Here is a 25,008-nt window from a genome sequence, read left to right on the forward strand (position 1 = left end):
GTGTGTGTGTGTGGGGGGGTGGTGGTGGTGGTGAGAAAACCTGGATTAGTGCTGGAAATGACCCACCTTGATTATCATGCGCATTATAAAGAGAGGTTTCAAAGAGGGATGGGCTATTACCAGCAGGAGAGTGAGTTTGTATGTGTGTCTGTGGGCGGGGGGGGGAAGGGTGAGAAAACCTGGATTTGTGCTGGAAATGGCCCTCCTTGATGATCACTTTGGATAAGCTGTTACGAGCAGGACAGTGGGGTGGGAGGAAGTTTTGTTTCATGGTCTCTGTGTGTATATAATGTCTTCTGCAGTTTCCACAATATGCTATGCATCCGATGAAGTGAGCTGTAGCTCACGAAAGCTCATGCTCAAATAAACTGGTTAGTCTCTAAGGTGCCACAAGTACTCCTATTCTTTTTTCTTTTTGTATAAACTATACCAGGAAAAGCTGGTTTTGGGCTGGAATAAGCTGCACCTACACTATAGCTATACTGACCAACCCTTTCTGGTGTGTACTAGAAACACAACGGTCAGTGAAGATCAACTCATTTACATACATTTATTAATTGCACTTTTAATATTAATAAAGCACTTTGAAGTTCCCTGATGGAAAGTACTATGGAAACCCACATGTGGGAAAGTCCCGTAGAACTTACTAGGGATGAAATCCAGCAGGTGGGGAGGTCGTTTCCAGCCATACGTTGGATTTGGGAAGCTCCTCTTTTCATGCCTGATGCTTCTCCTATATGAAAAATGTCCTATAGATTCAACAGAAAATGATCACCTTTCTATAGTGGTTTTTAATCATCCTGTAGAATTTAACAGGCTGTAAGTTTTAATTAAATTCTATAAGACTTTCACATGAGGGAAGGAATGGTCAGTGTGTGTCGTAGCAAAGCCTCCACTTTGCAAGGACCGTGTGACTCCTGCTAGCCATTCTGATGCCCAGGCAGGTTGAGCAGGCTCTAATTGGCTCTAGAGGGCACTCCTGCAGTCTGCTGGTACTTGGAAAACTGCAAGTTTCTTTCCTGCCTCGCAAATCATTATAGAAAATAAAACCCATCCGTTCCAATCTGATCCTCGTACCCAGACGCCTCACTGATGGGCAAACGATACATCAGAAGAGAGGGAGATGATAACCACTTACAAGTATTTGAAAGATGTCATTGCCGAGGAGGGAGGGGAATTGTTTTGGGTGATACCAAGGAGGATGTACAGTTGAGACATGGTACAGTGGCCAGGGCATCGGATTGGTATTTAGAAGACCTTGGGTCTGTGACTGACTCTGCTAGGTGATCTTGGGCAAGATTTTTAAATTCTCCAGCCTGTTATACAGGAGGCCAGACTAAATGATCTGATGGTCCTCCTGGGCTTAAATTTTATGGATCTATGACAGTCCCTGAAACCTTTCTGGCCTCAGTTCTCCCTCTGTAAAATGCTTACATTTAAAACACCAAATATAATGGACTCCTTGTCGGCAAGCCAGCAACCAAGAACTAGTCACTGAAATAATTCCACAAAGATTTTTGGGTAATAAAGAATTCTGAGAGAATCTTGATCTGCCCCCGGACGATATGAAACCAGGACAAGGTAAAATTCACCAAACAAACTATTCATTTGGAATTATTTGACCAGCTGTAATAACAATTTTCTTTTTTGAAAAAGGAGTTGAGTATCCCAGCCCTTATTGGGGCAGCATTAATTTAATCCCCTTCCTTATTTATTACTGATCCTATGTTATCTCTAACCCAGAAGGTCTCACTCTTTCACAGCAGGTGGCCCATTTCAATTGAGTGTCTCAAGGACATCTACTGATCACATAATTTCCCACGTAACTGTTTATGTGCGAAATTAATACTGGGAAATTCCTGATGTAATCTATTAGCCAAAGGCATAACAAGATCCAGTGTTTTGAGCTGAAACTAGAAAATTCAGATGATGTTAAGCAGGAGGACAGTCTAGATCAGTGGTTCTCAACCAGGAGCCTGGGGCCCACTGGAGGGCAGCGAGCTGGTTTTAGGGGGTCCACCAAGCAGGGCCGGCATTAGACTTGCTGTGGCCCTGGGCAGAAAGACGAAGCCCTCCTGTATGGGGCTGAAGCCCGGGGCCCCAAACCCCACCCCCTGGGGCTGACACCGAAGCCTGAGCAACTAAGCTTTGTGGGGGCCCCCTATGGTGGGGGACCTCAGGAAATTGCCCTGATTGCTACCCCCTAATGCTGGTCCTGGCTTTTATATGCAGAAAATCAGTTGTTGTGACACAGGTGGACCGTGGAGTTTTTGTAGCATGTTGGGGGGTGGGGACCTCAGGAAGAAAAAAGGTCGAGAACCCCTGCTCTAGATTATGATGGTTGACCCTTTTAGGGATGAAATCCAGCTTCTAGCCTCAATGCCCATGAATCTATTCTGGCTCTCTCTCATGTGATTTAGCAGGTGCAAATAAGGAGGAGGAGCAGTTAGCTTTCTGGACCAACAGCAAGGGTTCCAGAGACTGCAGTTTGAGAACCTGTGGTGTAGTGTTGGTTTCCCATTGACCTTTCTAAAAGCCCTCCCTAATCTCTCTGACCCTCTGGCTAGCAGGAACTCATTCTGCTTATATAAGAACTAATTAATTATGTTCCGTAGTGCTGAAAAGCCTCTGTTGGTGTTTGGGGCCCCTCTCTACTAAGCATTGTACAGACACGTAGGAGGACATTGTGTAGGAAGAGCTTGCAGTCTGTGCTCCCGATTCTGCAGTGAGACCCACTTGGGGGAGCTCTTACAGCTGCCCAGAGTCCCAATGAACTTGATGAGACACGACATGGTTAAAATGTCTGCCCCCCAAGGATCCAAGCAGGACAGGGGCTTAACTTGAGACAAGATGCAACAAGAACGTGTGAGAAACAGGAAGGCAGGTGAAAATAACAGTAATAAGCTCCCATGGTTACAGAGGCTAACAGTGAGCTCAAGCCTGGAAGGGGCTGAGCACTCTGGCCCTGACCCAGGAAGCACTTAGCTCCATGAGGAGTTCCACTGACTTCTGTGCAACTGCTTGGGCGTAAAGTTAAATATGTGTCAGTGCTTTCCCTGATCCAGAGAGCACCACCCATGGCAGGTTTGGGCCCTGTATGCCCAACTTGCTGGCTCTGAAGCATTTGTCTTTTTTTTAAACCTCTGTCTATTTCAGTTTTTTTAATAACCTCTGCCTAGTCGATTTTATTTTGTCAGACGGCTGCCTGTTTTTCTTTTTTTTTTTTTTTTAAGAGCCTGTCTCTGCATATTTCCCCCTCTCTCATTTATATTTAATAACGGTACCAGTTTTGGTTTCCTTCTGTAAACTTTTGCCTGTTAGAAATAGCATTGATCTTTAGTACAAAAATCTTAGCTTAAACTGCTCTCTTACCCTAGGCCCCATCATGCGCCATCCTCCCTCCAAACAGTGAGGTTGGCCTCTTTCCTTGCAGCCTGCCCAAACCCCTCTCTGCCAGCTGCAGTGCACAGATCAGGGGAGAGATTCCAGAGGATGTTACAGCAAAGGTGACCTGGGGGAGAGAGGTTAGAGTGCCCTGGGGAAGCACCACCCTGGTGGATGGAGGGAGGTCAGAGAGAGTGGCCAATCAGGTGGGAGGGGGCATCTGCAGGGTTTGTTTCAGAACATGCCTTGTGCTGACATCACTGCTAGGGACAAAGGGCTGTGAAGGAATTTGACTATATGGCTGAGGGAGGAGGGAAGCATGGGGCTTTGTACCCATGGTGAGGGAGGGATTTGAATCCCCTTGCTTCAGTATGGATTTGGGAGAAGCCCCAGCTAGGCCCCTCCCCACCACTCTGCTGCTGCTGTTCCTGCTTGGGGAGTCTCGATGCTTCATAGCCGGGGGGTGGGGGAGGGAAAGCGTGGTTGGATCCAGCTAAATATTATTTGTTCCCCTTATTTATTTTTCCCGGCATGCCTTTAACTGACTCTGTACATTCTTGTTTGGTTGTCGCCTCCCCTGCCCCATTTCCATTTCTGAGAAAGAGAGAGAATATTGGTGGGTGTGTTTTGTTTTTGCTTCCCTGCCTCACACATGGAGGGCAGAGTGCTGGGGTGTGTATGTGTGCACAGATGATGTTTGTTTACGTGATGTTCTGCTCTCTTCTGTGCACGCCTATATCTAATAGTATCTCCAGGCATGTGCCTGCGTGGCCTCCTGATCTCTGCTCCCATGCACGTTGGTAGGGGCATACGGGACAGCATACATCTATCTGTATCCAGTGAAATGAGCCTGGCTTGTGGCTGCACTGGAGCGGTGTGCAAGTTGCTACCTGATTGCACTGAGCCTCTGCTTGCTCTCTTGCTTTGCGTCCCCAGGTTCTTCCCTGTCACCTGATGGGGGTGTGTCGGTAGGGTAATGGTTCAAAGAGATGCTACTTGCTCCTCTTCCCTGGCTTTTGCACCCTGCAGTCTAGATGGCTCTGGGCTGGGTTTCCTCTTGCAAGGGCCAGTTCCCCACTCCCCGTCTCTTCTTGGTTTTGGACCTCCCTGCGCTATCCTAGTGGAATTATGTACAGCTGTGTTTATCTTGCTGCCCCCTCTGCTCCGTTTCTCTTGAACCCCTCCAGTTTGTGCAACTGGGAACTAGTTCTGCTGGCCAGATCACTCAGCCTGGGGTGGCACCCCCATGCTGAGTTTGTCCACGGTGCTGACATCTAAGGAACAATTAGGGAAGTCGTTTTTAATTCATCAAACAGCGGGAGGGGGCCGAGCAAAGACAGGCTCTAGAACTCTGGCTCCCGGGCTGTGTAAACAAGGGGCAGGGAGCGGATTCCCTCCTCCCATCTCCTGTCTGCAAGCCGCTGTGCTTTGCAGTTTCAAACAAAAACATATTTGCTTTCTTGTGGGGTTTAAAGCGTAGGTAAAGGAAAATGGCCCCTCTTTTACTCAGCCCAGTGGCTGGAAAGTTCACAGAGGCCAAGAGCCCTCATTTCTCTGCATACACTGTGAAACGTGTATCTTATAGAGCGCAGTGCTGTTGTCGCCATGTTGGTCCCAGGATATTAGAGAGACAAGGTGGGTGAGGTAATATCTTTTATTGGACCAACTTCTGAGAGGCAGCACAGGCTAGAGCGGAGGATGGAGCATGTGGCTGGTAGGCAGGAGCTTCCAAGCTCTGGTCCCATCTCTGATATGCCTTAATTTTTGGGGTACAATTTGAGACACCCATGGCCTGGTATTCACAGAAGGAGGGGCAGGGAGTATGGTACCCTGGCTATGCTCTCTGCCACTGTCTGGCCAGGTTAAGAGTATATATCTGCGCAGCAAAGGAAAACCCTCAGCTGGCCCATGCCATGTAGACTTCCAGGCTCGGGCTGGAGCCTGAGCTCTGGGACCCTCCCATCTCACAGGGTCCTAGCCCCGGGTTCCAGGGCAGGTTAAGGATATGTCTACACAGCGGTGAAACAGCCCCGCAACCTGAGGTCCGCGAGCCCAAGTTGGCTGGCATGGGCCAGCCAGGGGTGTCTAGTTCCTGTGTAGACATACCCTTAACCTGGCCAGGCATGATGGGAAAAGTAAATGGGAGGACCCTTTGAGAAGCTGCAGTAACTTATTCTGTGCCTTCCTCCCTCCCCTGGGAGTGAGAGGGCAGCAGGGGAGGAATTGTGTGATTTCCCCCTCAGTTCTATTCCTGAGTGTTGCGTTGCACACCATGCATTGCTAAGGGCTGTGCCCAAAAGGCACACTGTAGCCCTTAGGCTGTGCGCTCTTTGGGGCTGGGGCCATGTCTTCCTATGTGTTTGTACAGCTGGCAGCACAATGGGGCCCTGAGCCTGAGTGGGGCCTTTGGGCACTATGCTTAATAATAACAGCGTAAATATTAATTGGCTGAGCACCTCTGGAAATCAGGCCCTAGGTGCCTCAAGCAGAGCTCCCAAAAATCAGAGGCCCTGCTTGTAAATTTGGACTCAAGAGACTTGGTCAGCGTCTCACACTGTGTTAGTGGTGGTCAGAAATAGAACCCAGGCCCATCTTCTATCTACCAGGCCATGCTGCAAAGCCGTGTGCACAGCCAGGCACTCTAGTTCCAGTGGCCTGTTCTCTCTATCCACGCCGATGGCCTTTGCTCTGCACGATCACTGGGGCAAGCAGGTTTTTGTTCCCACTAATGTTTGGGGCAAGGGGAGAAATTTGATTGTGAATGAAGGACAGAGATTCATGGAGGGAATGATGCTATTTGCTCTTCTCCTGTTTTTATAAAGTTTGTCATCCAGTTGGGGCAGATGTATCACGCTGCCAGTTAGTCTTGTGGCACGGTGGCCACAGTACAGTCTTTATAGCCCTCAGTGCTTTCTAGCCCCAGCTGTATGATGAGCATGCATATGAGCCACTGCCATGTACAGGATGAGCTGAGGCAGCTGATGGTGTGCATCTCACTCTCCTGCTGCTGCTATGGAGCCTTGGCTAGCTGTGTTGCGAGCATCACAGGGCATGGGTAGCCTCTGGATGTCAGCAGCTCTCTGCAACAGAAAGAACAACAAGGGAGAAGAGGCGAGAGGAAATTACGGGAGGTGAGTTCAGTAGAACAGATGAGCAAAGCAATTCTGCAGAGCGAGCCGGGGAGGTAGGGCCAGGGGCCATGAGAAACAGTAGTTGTGCTGGAGGGGTAATGAGTGTCTCATCACATCTCTCATTTTGGTGGTTTAAACCCTGTATTGTAGCCCTGGGACGGGGGAAGGCTGCTCTTGCGCAAGGCATTTAGGGAGACTAGGCAGAGGGGTGCAGGCACTGTTCCTACTCTGGAATCCACGAGCTGAGCAGGTGATGAAGATCTCTGCAGACATTTGCAAGGTGGCAACTTGGGAGGTAGGATGCTCCCAGCTTGCCCCTTCATTAAAAGCTTTATATCCTGCTATGGCTGATTTAGATGATGCATTGCCACCAGGAGAACTTCTTTGAATGCCCCATGTCTCCAGCTATGTCAATAAAGCAAGTTCACTAATTCAAAAGAAATGTTGGCAGCTCAGGCAACCAGTGAAAGGGGTTTTGGACTGTGTTCTCTGGTCCCACCCCACAGTGGCTGCATGCAGGGTTGCTGGAGAGGTGCAGAAGTGCAGAGGTTTCCCCTCTGTCACTGCTGCCTCCTGTTTTTGTTTGCCTCTGACTAGGTCTTCTGTGGCCTAGTCCTCCAGCCGTGTCACTTAGAAGTTCAATCCCTTTGTGGGGTATCCAAGTCCCCAAGCTGGTATCACCAAAGTCCCTTCGCTGGCAGCAAAGTCTTTCCAAAGAATCACACTCTTCTTTAGCAGAGTAGCAGGTCCCAGGGCTTCTCTCTGGACCTCTCACTAGAACAAACAAATTTAACACTATCAAAACATCTTTTGACCCTCTCAGGGCTTGAGCCTCTCCTCTCTCTTGGGTTCCTCTTCAGCTCCTTGTTCCTTGTGTGGATCACTGGCCCTGGAGCCTGGCCCCTTGTTCCAGGGGCACGTTAAGAGTGGTTAGTTCCACTCCTGTACCTCTGCACTCCAGCCACAACCCAGCTCAACTGTTCCCCTCAGCAGCCAGCCCCTAACTGTTGGGTTTCCTCTCTTTTTAAGTCCTATACTCAGCACAGATGTGGCAAGGCAGGCCTAATTAAACAGGGCTGGCTAGCCCCAGGATCTTGGCCCTTACAGGTATGTCCACGCTGCGCACTAACCAGAGGTTCTGACTCAGGTTTGAACCCAAGCCCCCCTTCTGTCCACACACACATCAGTCTGACTCAGGTCAGCAAGCACTCAGGACCCATGTCCTAGGACCCTGGTGGGTCAGAGCCTGAGTCCCACTGTGACTTGGGTCTGAGCCCTGTCATTCTGCAATGTGGATGCAGGGAAAGGCTCTAGCAGCAGGCTAAAAATAGCAGTATAGATGTGAGAGGCACTGCTCAGTTGTGTGGAGATCCATGTTGGGTACGTACCCTGAGGTTCTAGCATGTCTTTACTCTGCTTGTCTAAGCAGTGCCTCCCCATCTACTCTGATCTTTATACTTGTGCTAGGTGTGCGTGCAGTGCACGTACTCTACACGTTACCATATGTGTAGATGTAGCCATAGAGTTTAAGGCCAGAAGGGCCCACTGGATTATCTAGTCTGACCTCCTGCATATTACAGGCCACCAACACTACCTAGCACCTGAACAAATGAAATTAGACCAAAGTTTTACAGCCCCACAAGAGTCTAGACTATGATGTGCCATGGGTAGAGAATAGAGGGACCAAGGTGCACCAGTGCCTGAGGCCCCTGCAATGGCAGGGAAATGATTGTGAGATGTACCCAGATAATCCTGGCAAGTGACCAGCAGTCACATGCTGCAGAGGGAGGCGAAAACACCCTGAGGTCCCTGCCAATCTGACTAGGGGAAAAATTCCTTTCCAACTCCACATATGGCTTTCAGTTATAGACCCTGAGCATGTGAGCAAGAACCAGCCAGCCAAGCACCTGAGAGAGAGAGAATGCTCGGTGCCATTTCAGGGCCCTGTCCCTCCTCTTCCAAAGTCCCATGTCCAACCATGGCCATCCCTGTGCTGTCAGAGGACTCTGGTAGCCATGATTGTTGTAGTCCATAGGGTCAGACCCTCTAGAGCAGTGGTGGGCAACCTGCGGTCTGAGGGCCGCATGCAGGGTAATCTGCTGGTGGGCTGCGAGACTGTTTACATTGACCGTCCGCAGGCATGGCCGCCTGTAGCTCCCAGTGGCCGTGGTTCGCTGGTCCCAGAGAATGGGAGCTGCGGGAAGCGACGTGGACCACAGGGATGTGCTGGCTGCCGCTTCCCACAGCTTCCATTGGCCAGGAACGGCGAACTGCGGCCACTGGGAGCTCCAGGCGGCCGTGCCTGCGGATGGTCAATGTAAACAAACTGTCTCATGGCCCGCCAGCAGATTACCCTGATGGGCTGTAGGTTGCTCACCACTGCTCTAGAGGCTCAGCCCAGAGTTCCGGCAGCTGGCAAATGCCGAGTGGGGGTTACCTGTGCATTGGATGGTAATAGCATTTTGCTCTGAGACAGCTCCTTTTGTTATTTGTAAAGTGCTTTGAGATATTCCAAATGGAGGCACTATTTCAGTGCAAAATATTATTAAATTCCAGTACTTATAATAAATCAAACATAGCTGGGACAAGTAAGCGAGGAAGTGCCCTCTAATAGGTTATAACCTTTCTGACGAACTGCATCTCAGATGTTGGAGGCTCAAGTTGAAAACAGAGTGGGAGGTTACTTTGGTGAACAGGAATAAATAAAGCATAGAAGGAAAATGAATTAAATGAACTGGATCATTTAGAAGACTACATCCAATAAACAAATTAATATCCAGGTGGGCAGGGGGTTGGAGAATTCTGAACACCAAGATAAAGGGTACCATTCTCCTTGGGACTGAAGTCCAAGGAAGAGCTGTACCCTCTTAAATTGGGTACAAAGAGCTCTTTCACCGGCAGTCAGGTTCTCTTAGGTGGATTGATTTAAATGAAGTGGAAGCCTCAATTTAAATCAGCAATGTTAATTGGCTATTTCATTTGTACTTCAGTTGTTTGCTAAAGACAGGTGTATTCTCATTGGTTGGTCTAACCATTATTTAGTTGTAAATCATCATATTTTAAGAGCTTTACACTAGATTTGGTACATATTTTTGCTACCTAGGATGGTACACTGTAACTATATACATTTATTTAAGCAATTATATAGCTTAATATTTTCAGATTCTTATTCTATATTTTTAAGTATGTTAGAAAATGGTGAATGATATATTTCTCAGGTTTCAGAGTAACAGCCGTGTTAGTCTGTATTTGCAAAAAGAAAAGGAGTACTTGTGGCACCTTAGAGACTAACCAATTTATTTGAGCATAAGCTTTCGTGAGCTACAGCTCACTTCATCGGATGCATACTGTGGAAAGTACAGAAGATGTTTTTATACACACAAACCATGAAAAAATGGGTGATTATCATTACAAAAGGTTTTTCTCTCCCCCCACCCCACTCTCCTGCTGGTAATAGCTTATGTAAAGTGATGACTCTCCTTACAATGTGTATGATGATCAAGATGGGCCATTTCCAGCACAAATCCAGGGTTTAACAAGAATGTCTGAGGAAGAGGCGGGGTAGGAAAAAACAAGGGGAAATAGATTACCTTGCATAATGACTTAGCCACTCCCAGTCTCTATTCAAGCCTAAGTTAATTGTATCCAATTTGCAAATGAATTCCAGTTCAGCAGTCTCTCGCTGGAGTCTGGATTTGAAGTTTTTCTGTTGTAATATCGCAACTTTCATGTCTTGTAATCGCATGACCAGAGAGATTGAAGTGTTCTCCGACTGGTTTATGAATGTTATAATTCTTGACATCTGAATTGTGTCCATTTATTCTTTTACATAGAGACTGTCCAGTTTGAGGAATGTACATGGCAGAGGGGCATTGCTGGCACATGATGGCATATATCACATTGGTAGATGTGCAGGTGAACGAGCCTCTGATAGTGCGGCTGATGTTGTTAGGCCCTGTGATGGTGTCCCCTGAACAGATATGTGGACACAGTGGGCAACGGGCTTTGTTGCAAGGATAGGTTCCTGGGTTAGTGGTTCTGTTGTGTGGTATGTGGTTACTGGTGAGTATTTGCTTCAGGTTGGGGGGCTGTCTGTAGGCAAGGACTGGCCTGTCTCCCAAGATTTGTGAGAGTGTTGGGTCATCCTTCAGGATAGGTTGTAGATCCTTGATAATGCGTTGGAGGGGTTTTAGTTGGGGGCTGAAGGTGACGGCTAGTGGCGTGCTGTTATTTTCTTTGTTAGGCCTGTCCTATAGCAGGTGACTTCTGGGAACTCTTCTGGCTCTATTAATCTGTTTCTTCACTTCTGCAGGTGGGTATTGTAGTTGTAAGAATGCTTGATAGAGATCTTGTAGGTGTTTCTCTGTCTGAGTGGTTGGAGCAAATGTGGTTGTATCGCAGAGCTTGGCTGTAGACAATGGATCGTGTGGTGTGGTCAGGGTGAAAGCTGGAGGCATGTAGGTAGGAATAGCGGTCAGTAGGTTTCTGTATAGGGTGGTGTTTGTGACCATTGTTTATTAGCACTGTAGTGTCCAGGAAGTGGATCTCTTGTGTGGACTGGATCAGGCTGAGGTTGATGGTGGGATGGAAATTGTTGAAATCATGGTGGAATTCCTCAAGGGCTTCTTTTCCATGGGTCCAGATGATAAAGATGTCATCAATATAGCGCAAGTAGAGTAGGGGCATTAGGGGACGAGAGCTGAGGAAGCGTTGTTCTAAGTCAGCCATAAAAATGTTGGCATACTGTGGGGCCATGCGGGTACCCATAGCAGTGCTGCTGATCTGAAGGTATACATTGTCCCCAAATGTAAAATAGTTATGGGTAAGGACAAAGTCACAAAGTTCAGCCACCAGGTTAGCTGTGGCATTATCAGGGATAGTGGTCTTGACGGCTTGTAGTCCATCTTTGTGTGGAATGTTGGTGTAGAGGGCTTCTACATCCATAGTGGCCAGGATGGTGTTATCAGGAAGATCACCGATGAATTGTAGTTTCCTCAGGAAGTCAGTGGTGTCTCGAAGGTAGCTGGGAGTGCTGGTAGCGTAGGGCCTGAGGAGGGAGTCTACATAGCCAGACAATTCTGCTGTCACGGTGCCAATGCCTGAGATGATGGGGCGCCCAGGATTTCCAGGTTTATGGATCTTGGGTAGTAGATAGAATATCCCAGGTTGGGGTTCCAGGGGTGTGTGTGTGCGGATTTGATCTTGTGCTTTTTCAGGGAGTTTCTTGAGCAAATGCTGTAGTTTCTTTTGGTAACCCTCAGTGGGATCAGAGGGTAATGGCTTGTAGAAAGTGGTGTTGGAGAGCTGCCGAGCAGCCTGTTGTTCATATTCCGACCTATTCATGACGACAATATTTCTCGTTTACTAGCTAATTAACTTTTTGCTCATGATTTATGTCAAGCTGCATTAGGATGGTAACTGGAATTTAATTACATGCACAAAACCGCATATAAAATTTATTTTAATTAAATCAACCTTAAATGTTTTGGATATGTAAACTTCAGTGTTCTTCCATGAGCTGGAGAGTATGTTTCCATGGTGGATGAAGTCATAAATATTCGTAATTTGAGAACTGAGCCAATCATTGTTCAGCTAGGGAGAAGCTATGAGAAATACAAGTATGAGCCCACCAAAGTGGGCTCAGTGGAAGAGCCTGATGAGATAAAGGATGATGTCTCCTGGAGTCACAGACAGGGTCCCAGCACCTGTGATGGCTTTACCAATCTCTTGAACCCAATAACCCCTGGGTCCCCCACACGATCAAGCCCTTAATATAGTACATGACCTATTGTGCTGTATTTATAAAGCTTGATCTCCAAAGTTAGATATATCCCCCCTGATTCTTTCTTTATATAGAAAAGCATCTTTTAAAGCAAAGTTTTTGATAGAGGTTCATGGATTCAGCATATTTATTTTGTAATATGTTTCAGCGTTAGTATCTTTTCTACTAAATTCAGATTTCATTTTAAACAGGTTTATTTTTCAAAAGAACAATTTATTATAATTTAAATAAAAAAATCCAATTTAAATTAAAAAAATCTGATTCAAATTAATTTTTGTTATCTGGCGAAAGGTCATGACCAACTATCATAAACTTAATAAATGACAAGGAATTTTTCAGACATGCAGAAGGAATTTTTTTTTTGAAAAAATGTATTTCTTCCAAGACTTTGTGGGAGAGAGAACTCAGCTAGAGAGAGGGTTGTTTTGTTTTGTTAAAGTAACTCCTGATATGTGTAATCCAACAAGAAATATTGTTCTCAGGATAGCTCTGGATCAGGTATAGAGAGGCACCTTTCATGATGAACTAGAAGTAGTCGTACCTGTGCAAGAGGTCTCCTTTGATCTCTATTGTGCAATCAATAGTCTTGTTGGCTGGCTGAATTTTTAAAAAATGCAACCAATACGGTGAGTTGGTAGGGTTCAAACTGAGCTCTTATGGTAACCAAAGTTCTAACACTGGACATCCAAAATAAAATGCTATGGGCTTGCCTACATGGAGGCACTCAGAAAAATTAATCCAAATTAACTAAAGTTTTGAAGTTAAAGTGGATTAGTTAAACCACATTAAAACCCATTAATTAAATGTATCTTAATTCACAAACTAAATCGAATTAAGGGCACTTTAATTCTGAATAAGAGCATCCGCACAAGTTAAATGCAGTTTAACTAATCTACTTTGAAAATTAATTTGGATGAACTTGCCTGATTTTCCCCATGTAGACAAGCCTTGACCTGATTAAACTGGGATCTGTTCATCTTAAATTGCCAAAAGACAATATCCTACACAATAGCAAGGGTGATTCATTTTTAACCCTCTGCATGCCTGGTATCTCCAGGCAAACTTCATTTTCTGTTCCCTCTGGCCTCACAGATCATAGACCTCTGACATAACACCCAATGAAATCTCTGGGAGTCTTTCCACTGTCTTTGATGGAGGATGGATTGAAAATTTTGGCTGGATCCCTTACAGAAGGGAAACAGTCTGTGGAAGAAATCAAAAGAAAGTGTAACATAAGGGCTCTGCCTTTTCTACCATCCTTACCAATTTTGCTACTTTATGGTGATTGGGGGAAAAACATTTAATGCAGCTGCCTAATGAGCTAGAACAGATTTTCCTCTAGAAAACAACAGGGAAAGGCATCACAGCATCCCGTTACAATGCACATTGACATGGGAGTAAGATTAAAAAAATACAAACCCAAACCACCAATGACAATTGAATCAAATCAACACTGACACACACAATAGCCTGGGAGAAAGAAATACAAATGGATGAACGAGAAGAGTTCTGGGAAAGAAACAATTCAACCGCACCTTCGATCTGAATACCTACCCTGATATTCTACATTGGGCTTGCTTGCCTTTCATCGGAGGACTTGTGCAAAAGAGAGAGAATGGAGTTATCCCTTTTGTTGGAGCAAGTACAGAGAGAGGTGATTTGGGGCATATAGGGTGGGCTTGCCCAAAAGTCAGTGTTGTGAGAGAGAGTTCAGCTGTGCCCCTGGAAGATGCAGGAGGGGACCATCTTTCTTGTTGCCTGAGAGAGAAGGGTCTAATTCAAAGCCCACTGAAGTCAATGGGAGTCTTTCAGTGACTTTAATAAGCTTTGGATCAGGCCTTCTTTTTTTTGTAAATAACCCAGTGAACTCTTGTGCAGTGTTGTTAGCTAAGACCGACTTCCTTCTTCTTCCTATCCTGTTTTTCACTGCCTCCCTGAGTGCTAAAGGCGAAAGGTGGTATAAAACAGGCGGTGTTATTAATAATCATTATTATTTCCTTCCTCATTAACTTCTCCTTTAGCTTGTCTCTACATCAAGCTATAACAAAGCCTTTTGAATGAATGTGAATGGTATCAGTGATTGCACAAAGCTAGGCTTTTAGATTAAAGGTGGCATTGAGATACATATGATGTGACTTCCTTAGAACACTCAGACATGTCCTTGACAGTGATTGCAATGTAGTTCAAATGGACCTCATGAATTCTGACAGGGACTAAAATCTCTCTCCTGTTTCCTCTTTTAGTAACTTTTTATTGTAATAGTTTCAAGTAACTTTTTTCATGAATTTGTTTTTAAGGGTTTGAATCTTAATATCAAGCCTCAGAGCCAAGTAATACTATAATAAATTGCCAGTCTGTGTGTTTAGCATTGCCCTCTAGTGGATGGAATCAGAACTGCCAAACTGTGTGTTAGCTTCTAAACTAACGGCAAATGGAGAGTCTCCTTTAGCTCCAGCAGTTGGACTCTCCTCTGTGGCATCTGATCTCCTGTTGCTATTTGGAGAGCTCTTACAGCCACAAAGTCTTGTAGGTTGCTCTAAGGGAAAAATCAGAATCCTTACAAGGTCCCTGGAATTCCCACACATGTGACTCTAAACACCAGTGGGTGCTTTGACCATGCTCTAGAATTTAGGAGATCCTGTACATGCAGTTCTAGAACCCAGCTGTATCTAGACATTCTGTCCTAGAGCATGCTTATCTGCATACTCCATGTTTAATTTTTCTCAGTCACTGTTCATGCTGGTTCAGTCAGCCCTTTGGCCTCTGAACCCAGCTGTCTCTCCTCACTTTCTGGAATCTGTGTAGCTGCCTGCCATGTTGGCCTTTTCGCTGCCTCAGCTGCGTTTGTCTTTTCCTTGCAGGTGTGGATGGACGCAGGCACGCAGATCTTCTTCTCTTATGCCATTTGCCTGGGGTGCCTGACAGCCTTGGGTAGCTACAACAAGTACCACAACAACTGTTACAGGTAATCGGGATGAGATTCTATTGTTCAGGGACCCCTACTCCCACTGTTGCCCATTTTCCTCCCTGAATGCCACTGAGCCCTTGCAGATAGCAGAGGGCTCTGCCAAAGGAGACAGCTGACCAGGTTCATTTTGAGGAAGTGCCTCCTGCTCTCTTTCCTCTTGAGGCAGAAGCGTGCTCTTGCCAGTTGCTGCTTTACTTGAAAACCAATTTCTCCTGCCATGTTTCTGAAACCGAATCCTCCATGATCTGTCCCCAGGAAGAACTTCAGTAGTTTCCCAGTCGCTTCACAGGTGAGAGGTCCTCCTTCCCCTGCTGAGCTTGCCGCTTGCTCACATTGTAACCCTTTAAAAGCTCTGAGGCAGAATTCTGCTTATGATGCCGTTAAGCAGAACCATTCTCCCCTTTACAAAGGCTTGTGAATGGATTTAGAACACACACACATGATTTGCTGGAAGCAGTTGATTTGAGTCTTTCCCCCGAAGCTCTGCCGTTCCAGTCAATCCTAACCTTGCAATTCTCTTTGCTATTGCAGTCCTTGTCCCTCACACAACTTCTCACTAAACCTCACTCCTGTCCTATAGCAACCATGGGCATTCCAGTCCTGGAAACCACATTCAGTCTTGCCAATGCATCTGACTCCTAACATGCAGCCTTCCCCCTGCTGTTCTAGTTAGTGCTGAGCTATCCTTGAACAGAAACTGGCAATTCTATTAAATTGTACCAAGTTGTCTGATAGTCTTGTGAGGTGTGCAGGTGGGGAAGAATGTGAGAGCAAAGTCATTTTCACATTAGATGCTTCCAGCATTTGGAACCATGTCTCCAGCGGTGAAAGGCTCGTGCAGCCCCAGAAAGCTGCCCACTCACCAATCAGAACACCTTTTTATCTTGATGTGACGTTTATCGGTCAGCACGGTATCCAGATGAATTGTACGAAGTGGGAGGAACTGGGGCATTGAGTTTATATCCAGACAAGTCCCACCTACTTTGTCAGTTAAACTACTCTTTAAACTGGGATTTCTTTTCTTTAAATATATTATAATTTTGTTTGTTGTTATTGTGACCCCTGTAGGTTTGCATGGTGCCTCTCTAAAAGCTAAAGACCTGGGCTGTGCTGTGCCCTGAGGAGCTTACGCTCCAGTGCCGCAGTCTCTTCTCCCCTTAAAATAAGGTTCACTGCCAGCTGTAGTGGCGTGGACACCTGTCCAGTGAGAACTGGACTGAGAGCCCCCATTTCATTTGAGGGGAAGAAGGATGGCAGAGGAAGGAACAAAGGATTTGTGGTTGAGGCATGGTACAGGAAGACCTGGATTCTTTTCCTGGCTCTGCTGCTGACCTACTGTGTGACCCTGGTAACACAGGCAATCTATCTGTGTCTCCATTTCCCTACCTGTAAAATGGAGATAATGACAATTACCTACATCACAACAAAGTTGTAAAGAACTTTGATAGTCTCAGATGGAAAGTGCCTTTGAAGTAGAAAGTGATGGTGTTCCATACAAGCCTTTTAACCATCTAGCGATCAAATAGTAACAACATTCCTTTGCTGCTGAGCTGTAGTAGATGAATAGCTCTTTATTCTGGTGCCAGTCCTTCATACCATCCTTTTTCCTAGGTAGTTCTATTTCACATGGGTCTGTCCTACATTCTGCAAGCCTGGGGCTTACATAGAAATAAACGGTCAATTTTCAACGTGGCAAAAAAAATAACAGCAGGATGCCCCATAGATCCTTACCAGGACCAGTGTTGTTCCATGTAGTCATTAACGATTTGGAAAATGGGGTGGACAGAGAGATGATTTAGGTCAGTCAAAGCTAGAGAAGATGGTGAGGAACGTCAGAGGGACATAACCAAGCCAGGTGATTGACCAGTGTGATGGCAGATACTGTTCAATGTTGACATATGCAAAGTAATTTGTGTAGAAATGAATAATTTGCACTATTCTCACCTTGTGTGTCCTAAATTAACTGTAACTTCTCTGGAAAAACAGCTGGGTGGTGTTGTGGATGGATCAGTGAAGACAACTACTCATTGTGCAGGGGGTCTGAAAAGCAAATCCATCATTAGCTTGATTAGCTTATTGATGGATGGATTCATTCATATTATTTATTAATCTGTTAGCACATAGTGGTCAATATAGGTTCAGTCTCCAGAGGGCTGCTATTATCAGTCCCGTTAGAATCAGAGACCCTAGAAGCACATGAGAAACAATTGCAATTTATCACAAGTCCCTTTATTAACAAATCCACTGAAAAGATAAACCAATCCCACAAACACTGAAATACAATAGCAGAAAGAGTGCAAAGTGTTTAGCCCTTTGACTAGCATCACATCTCCTTTTGGCAGACCCTGGAGTGTCAGTGGTCATCTTCATCACCATCATAGTCACCTGGAGTTGTCATCCTGGTATCTTCCCATATGTGTCCCTCCAAAGCACTCAAGCCAGTCAACACCCATTTATCCTGAATTATGCTTACGCCTACTAAGGCCCATATATATATATGCATAAGGGATTCAATCCCTTTTTTATACTTCCACATCCCACTAATTTAGAGATTCCCAATTTCCTATAGGCTATTTCCCTTTATTCTCATTAACATCTGTGTTAATGAGTTACTATAGCAACTTGAGGTTATTAAAGAATCCCCCAAAATGTCACTATTGGGCGTCTTGCAGTGTTAACTGGCTCATTGCAACCTGTTTTTCAATCTATTGCTGCATAGTTTCCAGGCCATCAGCACTTAACACATCTTTTACTGTAATCATCCCCTTTGCTGGTACACCTTTATCTGTCAGTCAACTAGGTATGCCAACCTGTTTCAGGACTAAGGCCTTATGTCACTAAACTGAATATCTTACAGGCCTATAGGCCCTGTGTTACGACGTTAACTAATACTTACATTTCACCTCTATATCCTAAATATACTTAATGTCTTGAATTCTTGGCTACAAATTATGTAAAGAATGGATAGATGATAATACTGAATATATTAAATTCCATACATTAATAGAAATCAATGTATGGCCTTTCCTGGAATGTAGTGTTCAGTTCTGTTCTCTTCATCTCTAAAAGGTAAAACAGAAACATAGTGCTTCAGAGACCGTGAGAATGACTAGAGGCCTGGGGAGACTTGAGTATGAAGGGAGACTGAAAAGATTGGGATTGTTTAGTTTAAAGATTTGATGAATAAAAGAAGACATGATAGAGGTATACAAAATGAATAGTTTAGAGGAAGTGAATTGGGTGCTTCTCTTTACCATGTCTCATAACCAGGGGACAGCCAATGGCACTGAAAGGCAATGAATTTAAAATTGATACAACAAAATTGCAAAAACCCTAATGTGAGTAACGTGGAACTCATTGCTGCAAGATATTCTTGGGGGCAGAAGTTTACTAGGGTTAAAAAAAAAATCAGGCATTTTTATAAGTAATGAGACTATCCACAAGTACATTAGATAGGATACACTGGTCTGATTCTGTATGGCAATTGCTATAAGAAGTAGGATGGCCTGGTGGTTAGGGTGCTAGTCTGGGATATGGGAGACCTGGGTTCCATTCCCTGTTCTGTTGCAGACTCACTGTATGACTTTGGGCAAGTTGCTTAGTCTCTATGTGCCTCCATTCCCCATTTATAAAATGAACAGAATACCGACCTCACAAGGGTGTTGAGGATAAATAAAGATTGTTAGGGACACGGACACTGTAGTAATGGAGGGCCAGCTGTACCTGAGATAGAGAGAGACAGGTTGACGTTAATAAATAAAGAGTTCTGAATTTATTTTAGGCTTTATTTTGTGACATTATGAGGCTGTCAGTATGTGGGATGAAGAAGCAGCATCAGTGTTATGATGTGAAGATGCACATGTCCTATATTTATCCCCAGATGAATCCACAGCCGCACACTGTCAAGACATCTGCTCAAACATCTGCACAGAAATTATTAATATAGATGTATGTGCATGTTTCTATGTGGGCGCTTTCATCTCATTGGCTGCTGTGTCTCACTGATGCTTGTTTTTGATTGGCTTCTCCCCCTCCCCTGCCATGCTGATGCTCTTTTCTGATTGGCTGGCTGGTTCCCCCACACTGATGTTCGTCTTTTCTCCTTCCCAGGGACTGCATTGCGCTGTGTTTTTTGAACAGTGGTACGAGTTTTGTGGCTGGCTTTGCAATCTTTTCCATCTTGGGCTTTATGGCGCAGGAACAAGGCGTGCCTATTTCTGAGGTAGCTGAGTCAGGTGAGTAGGCTCGGTGTGCAGGAAGAGCAGAGTGCAGGATAGGGTGGGCCATTGCTAATGTGGGGCAATCTCTGGTCGCCTGACACTGACCCTGGATTCCTTTTCTGCATTGCCTCTGACAAAAGAGCTCCTGTTAAGAGAGCAGAGCAGAGAACAGAGTGACTGAGGGGTGTCCCAAAGGTGCTGACCTCCTAAGATGTACAATGAACCACAGTGAAATGAGATTAATTGCAACTCCAGGTTCAAATCCCAGAAGGGTCAACTCAGCTCTTCTGGTTACGGCGTGTGGATCTTTGGCATGAAACCTTAAGATCTGTTTGCTCTGCATGGACATTAACAATCCACCAACTCCCAGCCCTAGCCATGGAGGTGGAGCCCACAGCCTGCTGTGGCTTGTCTGCCCCCACTCCTGGCAGTAAAGCCGTAGCCTGCTCTGGTTCCTCTGATCTTCCTCACCCAGCAATGGAGCCACTGTTTCTTGAATGGTGATTCCTAGTGCCAGGAGTGAATTTACTGGGGAAGGTGGGGTGTGTTTTGCAGATGGGTGGGTGCCATAGACCAGTTCTGAGCTGCTAGTCTCCCTGATTCTGCTTTGGTGGCCTCTTCCTCACAGTCTGGCAGGGCGATGATGCAGCTGATGGCTTCTAAATTTGGCCCCTACCATCTTCTATAAATGACCCTCTTCTCACAGGGCCTGGCCTGGCATTTATCGCATATCCTCGAGCTGTTGTCATGCTGCCTTTCTCCCCACTCTGGGCCTGCTGCTTCTTCCTGATGGTTGTTCTGCTGGGACTGGACAGCCAGGTACAGACGCACAGACAAGACACGAGTGCTTCCTTCTTGTCTGACCAGCTTCCCTTCAAACTGACAGCTAATACATTCCACTTGATAAATGGCCAGGTGGTGAGGGAAAGACCTGGGTACAAGTTCTGAGGTAGCAAAGCACGTTCCCCTGTCTAGACAGAGTAGAGCGCCCCTGCATCCAGTCAGCTCTCATTTAATCTAGTATGGGCTCAGACATACAGATGGGCCAAGTGGACAGGGCACTTGATGGGGATTCAGGTGATCTGGGTTCTATTCCCAGTTCTGCTACTGACCTGCTGTGTGACCTTGGGCCAGTCACTTCACCTCAATTGCCTGTCTGGTCTATTTGGAGCGTAAACTCTCTGGCGCAGGAGCTGTCCCATTATGTGTTTGTCCAGTGCCTGGCACAATGGGGCCCCATTGTCACCTGGAGCATTTGTGAGCTATGATAATAAAAAATGTCATGCTCCATGCGAGCTTCCTCCTTCCATCCAGCCCATACAGCATAGGGAAGAGCTGCAGCCCATTGTGTGGTTGTGTGGGAAAGGGTCTGAGCAGATGTCCTGTGAACCATGATGCTGGTTTCCAGCAGTACCTTCTGGAGTCAGAGCCATGATTTCAGCAGCATGCCTAGTGAGGGATTGGGAAATGGCCTGGCACTGGTTTCCAGCAGCACGTCCTTAGTAAGGGATTGAGGCATGGACGCCAATGGAAGTTCCCAGGACAGCCGTGGCATGGCTGGGGCTAGCTCTCAATGTTGAATGTGTGCAGCATCTCCTGGCTGAGGGAAACCTGTCCTGTGAGGTAGAGGCCGTGGTGCAGTGAAGACCAGCCAGCTGGCATAGTAGGAGCGTGCTGACAGGTGTGTGAATTTTCTTCTTCCTAGTTCGTCTGTGTGGAGAGCCTGGTGACAGCTGTTGTTGACATGTACCCCACCATCTTCCGGAAGCAAAACCGCCGTGAGACCCTCATCTTGCTTGTCTCCATCCTCTCCTACCTTGTAGGACTGGTCATGCTCACAGAGGTAGAGCTCAGAGACAGGAGTCCCTCCGTCCATCCTCCTGTAGCTCACAGTCTGAGGGGTGCTCTGGTCACGTCTGACTGAAATTCCTCTGGGCAGAAAGAGGACTCTAGACCCTATGGCTGGATTAGGAGCAATTCCACCTGGGGCTGTAGTCTGTGCTCTCCTAAGCGAAGCAGTGTAGGGTCAGTGCTCAGATGGGAGACCTCTAAGGCGCACCCCAGGTGCTGCAGACAGTGGTGTTACTGATTCAGTATGTGGTGCTCTGGCCTCTTTCTCAGCATGGTACTAGTGGGCACTGTGCAGTTGGAGTTGCCAGTTCTGGGGCGGGTTTTAAAGTGAAGCCCTGGCCCGAGTGGTCAGTAAGGATTCCGGGGTGTATTTTACAAGAGCTGCTCTGCAGTGATGTGGCCCAATTCCAGTGCAGCGTTTTACATTCTGCCTCGCCAAAAATTCTTTCAACTGGATATTGCAGTTTTCATTGCCTGTCCTAAACTCTCATGGACCATTGCTCTGTGCTGGCCTGTGAGAGAGTGTTTTGGAGGTCAGAACTTTTCAGAGTTTCATGCAAACCAAGCCCTACCCCTGTCTCATTTGAAGGCAATTGGAGCGTCTTTATCCCTTTCTTCCCTACTTGATGGGACCCTCATGAGCACTATGTGTACAGCTAGCTGCTGGGCCTGGTTCTGACCTCACGTCCATTTGCGTAAACTGGGATTAGCCCCATGGAAGTGAATAGAATTCCGCTGGTGTGAAAATTGGTCTGAGATCAGAATTGGGACCAGGTTCCCTTTTTGGCAGTGGGAGGAGGTGACTCCTGTGTGTGTTTCTCTCTCTCTCTCTCTGGACCTGATTTTTGAAAGTCTGCCCCTGATTTTGCACCTGCAGTTTTGCGCCTGGAATTAATTGCAGGCCCGTGTTGTAGCAGCACCTGTAGAATTAGGCAACTAAGCCAGCTAAAATTTGGGTCCCCAATGATTTGTGCCTGCAAAATTGCACTCAGTTGTATCTGGGTGCAAATTTGGAGTCTGGGTTGATTTTTGAACATCAGCGAGATTGGCCTCTGGGTCTCTCTTCCCATTTCCCGCTACCGGCCTTATTTTTTCAGATTGTCCTAAAAATAACCCTGCGCTCCTGGACAGTGACTAGGGTGACCAGATGTCCCGAGTTTACAGGGACAGTCCCGATATTTGGGGCTTTTAAAAATATGGGCTCCTATTACCGCCCCCCCCCACACACCCTGTTTCAATTTTTCACGCTTGCTATCTGGTCACCCTAACAATGACTTATCCTCTCCTGGAAATGACAGGCTGCAGAGAGAGCAGGGATGGGATCTGGGGAGAACAGTATTTCCACAGATGTCCCCAGTGCTGATCCGGGTTTTGACCAGGTTGGGCTTATAAGGGGAATGCTTGTCATCAGGCTCTGCCAGGAGAGGGGGGGGCAGGAAGGTGCCAAAGACCTGAGTTGGTTCTTTCTCTAGCTGAACGGCTTGACCTGTCCCTTAGTTAGATTTCTTCTTCCTGTTTGGCCCCTCCCAGGGTGGGATGTACATCTTCCAGCTCTTCGATTACTATGCTGCCAGCGGCATGTGCCTGCTCTTCGTTGCCATCTTTGAAACACTTTGTATTGCCTGGGTGTATGGTGAGTATGGGCCTGGCGGCCAGCGGCTTTCACTGACTCCGAATCCCTTTGTGGACTCTTGTCCACTCACTGGGACTGGTCTCTCTGTTATCCCCAAGAGCACCAGGCCCAGATCCCCTTAGTAAACCTGGTACATTGGAACCTTTTACAGACAGTAACACAACATGTCCTCACTTCAGTGCCCTGGGACTTAGATGGTGGGAGCTTTCTGACAGCAGAGCCCTGGGGGAGCTAGCTGGAGAAGCTGCCTCATGCCAGCAAGGAAGTCTGTGACCCTAACAAATTTCCCTTGTTTGCGCTTATCTGTATTACCCATAATGCCCCATTTCTGAGCTCCCTCCTCTCCACATGGGTCTTCCTGTCACTCAGTATCCTCTCTGGGCCATGCAGACCCTGTTACTCTTGTTCCCTTTTATTAACAGGCTCTCCTTCCCTGTCTTTCTCAGGTGCTGATCGTTTCTATGATAACATTGAAGACATGATTGGTTACAGGCCATGGCCTATTATCAAATACTGTTGGCTCTTCATCACGCCAGCTGTCTGCATGGTGAGAGCTTGGAGGCCTTTGGTCTGGGGGTCTGAGAGAGGAGTGGGGCTGGTTTAGGTTGTTGTGGGAGTGGGGGAAATGGCTAGCTCTGGGGCCACTGTGTTGGGGACATATTGAGTAGGTAGTAAGCACTTTTCCATGGAGCGGGCAAGGTTGTAATGGCTCACTGGCTCTGTGTGGCCATCACGTTGTCCTCCAGCAGCTGATCCATAGAAGGTAAGAACCCTATTGCTACTGGCAGCTCTGGTACATCTCCACGGCCAGCAGAAACCCGTGGCAGCAAGTCTCAGAGCCAGGGTCTGCAGATGCAGGCTCATGCTATGCAGCTAAAAAAAGCTATTAGACACTTGGGGTGGAGCTCAGGCTCTGCCTCAGAACCTGAACTCCAGGCCAGTCCTGAACATATGCACAGCTATTTCTCATGTTATCAAATGAGCCTGAATCTGTAGACCCAGGCTCTGAGACTGGCTGCCGCAGGTTTCTGCTGGCCATGTAGATATACCCCTCGTGAGTAGACTCCCGCTTTAGCTCAAGTGGCCTGTGGTTTGGAAGCCAAAGGCTTTAACCCTGCTGCTGTGTGTGGTCTATCTGATCACCATGGACATCCGTGAGTGGGGATGGAATAACTGGGGGAGGGAATAGATCACCTGCTCAGAAGAGCTCTTGGCTGAGATAACAAACAATAATTGAAGGGGCAGCAGCGCCAAAGTGGGTCTGATGGATGCTCTGATTGTTGCCCCTTGCGGGCTGTCTATCCCAAGGAAGTCCTGCTGCGGGTCAGAAGTCAGAAGGCAGATCATGTTGGCTAATGGCATTGCTTCCCCCCTTCCTCTCTTCTTGGCTTCTTCCATCTCCCCAGGCTACCTTCCTGTTTTCTCTGATTAAATATACCCCTCTGACCTACAACAAGAAGTACGTGTACCCCTGGTGGGGAGACACCCTGGGCTGGCTGCTGGCCCTCTCATCTATGGTCTGCATCCCTCTCTGGATTGTCTACAAACTCTCCATGATCAAGGGCTCCCTGAGAGAGGTGAGTCTGCTGCTTCGGGAGTGGGATCTGGGCCACACAGGGGCTGATGGAGGGCCTTACAGGTCACTGGCATATTGAAGTGACAGCCTCTTGAGGTGTGATTGGTGTGTTGTGGGTTAATAAACAGGAGCGTAGACTTAAGTTACTGAAGCTCAGTCTATTACTTTAAAGAATTAGTGGCTTTATTGAATTCAAGCTGGCTGGAGGGCTACGCAGAACTAGCTGCCTTCCTGTGCCTTGCAGTCAGTGATGAGCTGCCAAAATCTTAACAACTGGTTCCCTCCTCACCCCACAAGGGGGTCGTGGCCCGCCCCCCGGGACTCCTGCCCCATCCAACCTCCTATGTTCCTTGATGCCCCCATCTCAGGGACCCCTGCCCCATCCATCCCCCTCCCCTGACTGCCCCCAGAACTGGGCAGGAGGGTCTTGTGGGCCACAGTAGTGGGTGCCCACCCTGCCTCT

The 25,008-nt window shown here is 46.9% G+C and overlaps 1 protein-coding gene across 3 annotated transcripts in view; it reads left to right on the plus strand.

The window, feature by feature from the left end:
- The window catches only part of LOC141977609 (sodium- and chloride-dependent GABA transporter 2), a 59,891-nt gene that overhangs the window by 33,279 nt on the left and 1,604 nt on the right, over positions 1-25,008 (plus strand). For all 3 annotated transcript variants that reach the window (XM_074939149.1, XM_074939150.1, XM_074939141.1), the window contains 7 exons: positions 15,159-15,262; positions 19,376-19,500; positions 20,192-20,304; positions 21,191-21,328; positions 22,867-22,969; positions 23,416-23,516; positions 24,376-24,546. In XM_074939149.1, coding sequence (XP_074795250.1) covers positions 15,159-15,262; positions 19,376-19,500; positions 20,192-20,304; positions 21,191-21,328; positions 22,867-22,969; positions 23,416-23,516; positions 24,376-24,546 — 855 coding nt within the window. The remainder of the gene's footprint in view (positions 1-15,158; positions 15,263-19,375; positions 19,501-20,191; positions 20,305-21,190; positions 21,329-22,866; positions 22,970-23,415; positions 23,517-24,375; positions 24,547-25,008) is intronic.

This window comes from Natator depressus, chromosome 1 (assembly GCF_965152275.1).
Source record: "Natator depressus isolate rNatDep1 chromosome 1, rNatDep2.hap1, whole genome shotgun sequence".
In the NCBI taxonomy this organism is placed as follows: Eukaryota; Metazoa; Chordata; order Testudines; family Cheloniidae; genus Natator; species Natator depressus.